Here is an 8,745-nt window from a genome sequence, read left to right on the forward strand (position 1 = left end):
ATTATACATTTGATACAAACATTAAAAAGTTTCCCAACTTTTACATTTTATAGGCCCTTGAAATAAATAACGTAAAAAGTTTTTGAAAATATTATGAAATCTTAGAAATATTTCTTAAGCACAAGGGAGATTTAATAAGTTACTAGAAATTGTAAACTACCTCTCAAGAGGGACCAATATAAACTTTTAAGCTTATCCATTATTTGTTAAATACTCCGAATTTATGGTTAAAATGAAGCTTTCTCCAAATATTAGTATAAATCAAGAATTTTTGAGTGATATAAAATGTGATATTTTTAGTTTTTATGGATACTAGCTAATCTGGTTACTCTTCAAAAATAATTGTTTTTTTTTCTTTCCTTAGATTAATTGAGAAATTGATTTTTGCATCGTTAGGAATACTAATAATGATAATGTTTGTTACAAAAGAGATAGAAATAATCAAATGCCCATGTTAAAACAGATGGGTGAATTAGTAATAATAGTGAATAATATAAAGAGTATTTGTTCAAAAAAATATAGTTTTCAATATTTTAAGAAGCCTGAAATTCATCAGTATATATTGTATTATCTGTTAATTTCTGTATGCTCTTTTTAAAGAAGGATAAATGTAAATATAAAAAAAAATATTTGTTTTTGGTTTTTTGAAGTCACCAGCAAATGCACATTGTACTGTAAATGGTGCCAGTGACTGATATTGAAGTTAAAAATTAGTAATTTAACATCTGACAACAGATGATAAATTTTTAAGATTGATGGTTGACATTTAAATTCGAAGTTCACACTAAAAACAAAATTGTTAGTTTATTTTTCTTGTCACTGTTATTAATTTTTAGGCTGTAGTTCTAAGTTTCATGGATATTTGAACACAAAATGAGTAACTAAGGGGAGAAAAGTAAAGACCCGTATAATGACATTTGATTCTAAATAAATGTGGTGGGGTTATTGAAGATGTTCAATGAGAGAAACACTTCTGCAGAATCATAAATAAATGATGTGTATAATTTTGAACTTGTTTGAATTCCAATGAAGATTTATATTTCAATAAGCTTCTTGACCACCTAACATAATATTTCTTACTTCTTTTAAATGTTTCATTTCATAGTTCCACATACATGTATCTGTAAAACCATTCTATGGTAGATCATAGATTAAGCTCCGTAGAACCATTCTATGGTAGATCATAGATTAAGCTCCGTAGAACCATTCTATGGTAGATCATAGATTAAGCATCGTAGAACCATTCTATGGTAGATCATAGATTAAGTACCGTAGAACCATTCTATGGTAGATCATAGATTAAGTACCGTAGAACCATTCTATGGTAGATCATAGATTAAGTACCGTAGAACCATTCTATGGTAGATCATAGATTAAGCTCCGTAGAACCATTCTATGGTAGATCATAGATTAAGCACACGTAGAACCATTCTATGGTAGATCATAGATTAAGCACGACAAAAAATTCTGACTTGATTATTATGAATGTCATATGTATACTATATCCCACAGAAAAAAGTGGTCCCTCTTGCTCACCCCCCCTAAACCCACAGACAGCAGTAATTTAAACACCGGGTGAATAAAAGGGGAATGATAAAGCATTATGAAAAGTGTGTGTACACAACTGAAATGACATTAACTTTAATGGGATGAAGATATTTACAAAAGTGCTTAATCTATGATCTACCATAGAATGGTTCTACGGTGCTTAATCTATGATCTACCGTAGAATGGTTCTACGGAGCTTAATCTATGATCTACCATAGAATGGTTCTACGGAGCTTAATCTATGATCTACCACAGAATGGTTCTACAGAGCTTAATCTATGATCTACCATAGAATGGTTCTACGTACCACACACAAACACATATTTTGATCCAAAATACTACCTGTGATTACTGCTATCAGTATGAAAACCTTGCAGGTTTAGGTATCTATGTAAAAATGACAAATGTTAAACAAATAAACCAGCAAAAGAAAAAACTGTTTCATTAAGGGTGAGTATTCAGAAAAATACGTGCGGTAACAATAATTCATGATAAAGTTTGTACAATAAATTAAATATGTATTTTCTTATCATTCAAATGCTAATAATAGTGTTTCATTCTTGTTTTTAGAACACCTGTTGCATTGTATTTGTTTTAAATTTTTCAATTAATTAAACTAATTTATCCATGTCAGGTGAACATCTTTTTATTAAAACAATTTGGTTTTTATTAGAAATGTTATAATAAAATAGAATAATTTACATGGGTGTTAAGAACTTAGCTAAATTTGAGCTTTTGTTGTTCATGTAATGGTTGAAAGTAATATGTTGGTTTAATTTTTAACCATTTTTAAGAAGAAAAAATTAAATGTGATATGATTTAAATAGCATTTACGTGTGTATTTTCAAAATACATTTTGTACATTTACTTGCTAGGTTAAAAACAGTAGTACTACTTGTATTATTTATTAGATCCTGAGGTAGATGCTGCGGCCACTATGTTGGCATTGAAAAATGGTCCTTCTGTACGGAGTATGCATAGTAAGTGTAATTTTTTAATGGTATGTGTTTGTCTGTACAGTCCATATAGTATTAAAATTATGAAACGGACTTTCAAAGGCATTCTTCCAACTGAATAATCTTATCTGTGCTAAGTTGTATTTGTTAATTATTAAACTGAATTAATATTGGGTTTCAAAGGCATTCTTCCAACTGAATAATCTTATCAGTGCTAAGTTGTATTTGTTAATTATTAAACTGAATTAATATTGGGTTTCAAAGGCATTCTTCCAACTGAATAATCTTATCTGTGCTAAGTTGTATTTGTTAATTATTAAACTGAATTAATATTGGCATTTTGAAATATTCCTTGATTCACCATTTAACAAACTTCATTTTTTATTTCTTTTTATTAATAAATAAATACATTAATACATAGGTGTATATAAGCTGCTGTCTTAATGTGTTATGAATTCTCTGGAATCATATCAGTTTTTAACAATTTGATGCAAAAGAACATCCAAGTTAGTCTTCCTGATGCAACAAAAAAACACAAACTATTTAATCCTAATAATGATGAAAGCAATCCATTTTAACAGAAACTCGTGAAATATATTTGTATAGACTAGCAGGGCAATTGTTTGCTGTCAAGTGCATAAAAATGTAGTGAAATTTCATAATTAAACCTGCAATCCAAACATTTACTGTAGCATAAGAGGCCCTAGTCATGATGCAGTAAATTAAGAATTCTTAATATGTTTTATTTGATCTCATAATTTTTCTTATTAAATATATAGAATGTAATAATTATAAAATTGCTTGAATTTGTTGTTTTATATAAACTACTTATGAAATGTGTATGTGTGTATATAGATAGTTGAAATGATCAAGTAAATGACTTTTCAAATGTTAAACTAGTAAGTAGAATGTATCCACACTGAGATGGTTACACAAATCAGGAATGAGATCCTGTTCAAGACACACTAAGAAGGGATAGTTGAAACAAGGTTTATGTCACTGCCATTTTGATGTATTTTGTCTGGATATTTAAAACATAGAATACCATATGTATGTATGTAATTTAACCAAATAAGTCAGCAGTATGCAGATGATTTACTCACATAGTTATTTTATTAATAAAAGAAGAGATGAATAAGGTTTAAGCTAACCTGATCCTCAAGCGTTGCCGCCTTTGTTTCCGTCCATTTGGTGAGATCGTATTTTCCGATTCCTCACAATAATCTGAATAAGAAAGTAAAGCACACACTAACAACAATACACTAACACTTTCAAATTTAAAAATTTTCATATGTACACTAATAATCTTCTTAACTCTAATATAATAATTCAAACATAATTATTGTTGAAAGAAACAGGTTGAACAAAGTACTGTTACCAGAAATGCTACACTGCCTGGGTGTTGTTTGGAGATTTTATACATGTGTTAATGTATTAAAGACCCGAAAATATATACTCATTTATGTCTCTCTCTAGGGCCTGGCATGGCCAGGTAGTTAGGGAGCTCGACTCACAATCTGAGAGTCGCGGGTTCAAATCCCCGTCCCACCAAACATGCTCCCCTTTCAGCCGTGGGAGGGTTATAATGTGACAGTCAATCCCACTATTCGTTGGTAAAAGAGTAGCCCAAGAGTTGGCGGTGGGTGGTGATGACTAGCTGCCTTCCCTCTAGTCTTACACTGCTAAATTAGGGACGGCTAGTGCAGATGGCCCTCGTGTAGCTTTGCGTGAAATTCAAAAAACAAAACAAACAAAAAACAAACATTTATGTCTCTCAGAATATTTTATTTTTGTTTCTTTAGATTTGTAAATTTCCATTGCTTCAATTTTTTCTCTAACATAGAATTTTGAATTTTATAATTTATGTTTTGCAGGGAATAACTCTCCGTGTTTGCATGTGTGCGAGCGTGCATCACTGTATGAATTTACAATCTGCGCAGTGTAATTCAAACCTGAACATGTGACTAACTCAAGTGATTATGACCTTATACTTATAAGAGAAAATAAAACTGCTTAGTACTTTGAAAAGCATATTTCACCATTAAAAACAGTATGAATTATAATAATTTTATACAACTTACAATTTTTGCAAAACATTTTTATGAAAAAAATTAGAAACATCATGTAATAGTCCAATAATGTTATTGTTGATCAAAAATTAGTAAATGATAGTTTATATTGTAAAGAATTCTGTTGTCGGTGTGGTAACCTCATAAATTTATGATAAGTTTATCATAAATTTATCTTTTTTTTCTTCTCAATTTTATTGCAAATAAACTTTGAAAGTAAATGAATATACTTTGGTTTAAATAACATTGAATTGGGGTGACATTGATTATTTATTTTTTGTATGACTATTACTGTGGATAAGAAAGATTCAAACAGTGTTTAATATTCATTGTTAAGTGCAAAAATCAAATATGTATTGTAGTGATATAACATGATTAATGGTTAGGATTATTTAAAAAATTTTTTTATGTAGTTTCATTCATAAGTAAACTTGTCATTGAAGTTCTTTAAAGGTGCAACTTCAAATATTTTTTGCCCTACAAAGGTTTTTATTTTTTCTGCATTGTTTGTTGCTAAGGCACAACTATCTGTTGTGTTGTTAATCAAAATTATGAACTTGGGAATTAACAAATTTGTTGTGTTAATAAAGACTTGTCTTTTTTGTATATCTTAGAAGTACATGATCATTATTACATGTATGTTGGAAAAATATCAGGTTCAAAACCTGATTTTTAACTGGTATATCATTAACTCTGTACACGTAACTAGTAATATCAGTGTTAACGTATTAGCACCATCTTTATCAATTTATAACTAGAAGTATTAGTATTGAGGTGGTAGCACCAGCTTGATCAGTTTATTACTAGGAATATGGTGCGTTAGCACCACCTTTAGCAGTTTATTACTGGGAGTATTAGTGTTGCTGTGTTAGTACAGATTTGATCAGTTTATTACCAGGAATATTGGTATGTTAGCACCAACTTGATCAGTTTATTACCAGGAATATTGGTGTGTTAGCACCAACTTGATCAGTTTATTATGAAGAATGTTGGTGTATCTTTTCATTTGATTTACTTAATTTTTGATCATACTTAACATCATAGTATAGTGAAATGAACACCATTATTCTCAGTTTGTTAGAGAATGTCAGCATTGTTGTATTAGCTGTCTTTAAAACATCTTTATTCCAAGGAACATCAATGCAGACGTATGAACACCATGTTTTTATTTCTGCTAACAAAGATATCACTGTTGATATGTTAATATCATTTATACCAGTTTATAGCAGAAGTGTCAGTGTATGTTGTTTGCGTCCTCTTACATATATTTGTCAGTAACGGTATCAATGTTACTTTGTCAGAATTTTTGTCATGTTTTTAGTACACCTCATATTCAATGATCGATACTCATGTTCTGTTATTTTTTTTACATTTTCACAATTGAATGTTTAGTGGTAGCATGCTCATCTGATTAAGAATTGTTTCAAATTCGAAAGATACAATTTGAAGAAATTCTAAAACAACTGACAAATAGGGTTAGCCCCCTAGGCCTAGGATATTTGGAAGTTAAAAATTTCAACTGTAATAATAAGTGTTTAACTGAAATTAGAGTTAAACAGTTATATAAACATAAACTTGAGTACACATTTTTTGAACAACCCAGGTAACGTTATTTATAATTTATCAGACTGTCATTTGTTTGGTATTGAGAAGATACTCTGAACCAGGGCATTATTACTTTCTGTTCCTCTTATGAAAGTTACTGAAGAGTAGGTTTTGAAACTTTTGTATAACACTTGTCCATCTGTCAAAATTGGAAAAAGATGCCTTCAAGATTTTAGACCTAAAGAACAGAAAGTAATTTAAGCAAGAATGAAACCCAGGCCTCTAAACTGTGATTTTAAATAAAGTGGATTACATCAACAAAGTGGAAGCTATTCTAACTAAAACAGATAACTTTATAGAAATTATGAGTGACCCAACAGCAGGCAGGGAAGCTGAAATTATGAGATACTTTTTAAAGTTTAAAAAAGACAGCATCATAACGTGAATGAACTTACAAAATAATTAGACCAGTGGGCTCACAATGTGGGTTTTGTCTGGAATCTCTAAGGCTCACAAATGGACGTTCAGTTAGACAAGTTGTTTCTGTAGGAACCAATTATCAATGATTAGAAAGACTGATTGTGTTAAATATACTTGAATTTATCAATAGCTTTAAACAAACACAGTTTACTGATGATTTTCATTGATATTGAGTCACTGTAATAATAGTTTTAAGTCACTTTTACTTATTGCAACAAAATCACATTTTATGTTTAACAGTAAAATTTATGAACAGATTGATAGAGTGGTTATGGGCTTCAGCCTTGCTCATGACTTTGATAACCTTTCTCTGTGCTTCCCTCAAAAAAGTTGGATTCAGTCCTGTCCTGAACATTTCAAGCCTATGTTTCACAGGAGATATGTTGACAACACTTGTGTTATTTAACAGTGTTCAGTTGGTTAATTAATTTCTTCAGTTTTTAAATGGTAAACATCAGCTATAAAGTTTACTGCTGAAAATCAACAGAATAACGAACCTTGTTCTTAAATAAGTATGGTGTAATTTACACTAAAGTGTATCATAAACCCACTGTCACTTTAGTGTATCATAAACTCAGTGTCACTGGACTTTATTTCACATTTTGAAAGTTTTACTCCATCAATTTTTAAAGAAATTCTGATTAAAGCTGTTATACAAAGTCTTTAGGATAACAGGAAATTAAACACTTTTTTGAAGAAGTTGAGAAAAATTAAGCAAATGCTTAGAGAAAAGTGTTTACCATTGTTGTTCCTAAGATAGACAACAAAGACCCATAATGAAAAGTTCAATAACTCATTTGTTAGATGTTTCAAAGAAAACTGTTAGTCATACCATACTTAGGCACTATTTCACATATAATTGAGAATAAAATTAAGAAAAATTATCAAACAAATATATTCACACATTCAGTTAAAATGTTTCTTTGAAACAGACTCTAGGTTATAAAAGTTTGGAGATGGCTTGAATGGGTAATGAAGAAAACTTCTTTATAAATGTATAATGTTTCGACAAGATTATGTTATCATCTAGGTTAAAAAACGGGCTCTACAAATTTAAAGACAAACAATATCCCCTGAATACCTTGCTAGTGGTATACGAGTTCCTGTGCTAGAGATGTAACCAGGAATACATTGGATCAACCATTAGAAGGCACCGCATTCCAATTAAAGAATACTGTGATGCTCAAACCTATAACATAAGTAGTATTACCAATCACTGTCTAACTGAATATGATGTTCTTACCTCCAGTTTTTAACACAACCTTCTTCATTCCTGAGAAGAATTTCATCTTAAAATACTAGACTCTCCTGCTATTTAGCTAAGAAAACCAGCTCTTAACCAGAATATGAGTATGTTAACACGACATATTCAAGTGTGAAAATATAAAGAAAAGAACAGAACATGAACTTCAATCATTGTCTTTCATTAGCAGAGGCATTAGTGTTAGTTAGGTTTCTGTGTAAAGTTTTTAATAATATTTTATTTTCTGACTATTGGAGACTTAAATGTAATGATTTGTTAATATTAATAAGGCTTGAGCATTACTTCTACAGAAAAGATTAACATGCAATTTGAATAAAAAGTTTTTAAGTTACATGCACACATGTTGAACATGAACCTTTAAGCATTGATTTCAGTAGTAATTAACAGTGTTTTTTACTTACTGATATATCACAATTTTTAAATATGCAGAAATGTAATCAGTGGTATCCAGTCGAAGTACCATCACAATGAGACACCAGTGGTTACAAATAGTCCCAGTGAAGACCACAACTACAGTGCCTCTCTTGCATCTTATGGTGAGAATCGACCCTCTAGTGTGTCACCAGCTTCTCTCAGAATTGATATCTCGGATGGCAGTGACGTGGAGGATGAGAGTTCTGACAGTAGCAGTGAAAGTAGCCAAGAACCCACTAGAGGGACGTTGAACCGGAAGGCAAGGATCCGTAGTGACTGTGCAGAAAAAAGGCCTTTAAATGGTTTGTCTAGGAAACGGATGAAAATTAAATCAACTGATACTGAAGATGAACAGACTCTTGCTGAAGGAGCCCATGCTTTGTTGAATTTTGTGAAAATTGCCACTAGTAAAAGATACATCTTCCAACCTAGCAATGATGTTGCAGAGAATGCGTTATCCGACAGATAG

At 30.7% G+C, this 8,745-nt stretch overlaps 1 protein-coding gene across 1 annotated transcript in view; it reads left to right on the forward strand.

The window, feature by feature from the left end:
* LOC106465778 (forkhead box protein N3-like) overlaps positions 1-8,745 on the forward strand; it is a 70,193-nt gene extending 61,448 nt beyond the window's left edge. The window contains exons 7-9 of the mRNA XM_022393715.1: positions 2,460-2,548; positions 5,618-5,721; positions 8,292-8,745. Coding sequence (XP_022249423.1) covers positions 2,460-2,548; positions 5,618-5,721; positions 8,292-8,745 — 647 coding nt within the window. The remainder of the gene's footprint in view (positions 1-2,459; positions 2,549-5,617; positions 5,722-8,291) is intronic.

Source organism: Limulus polyphemus, unplaced genomic scaffold (genome assembly GCF_000517525.1).
Source record: "Limulus polyphemus unplaced genomic scaffold, Limulus_polyphemus-2.1.2 Scaffold2049, whole genome shotgun sequence".
NCBI lineage: Eukaryota > Metazoa > Arthropoda > Merostomata > Xiphosura > Limulidae > Limulus > Limulus polyphemus.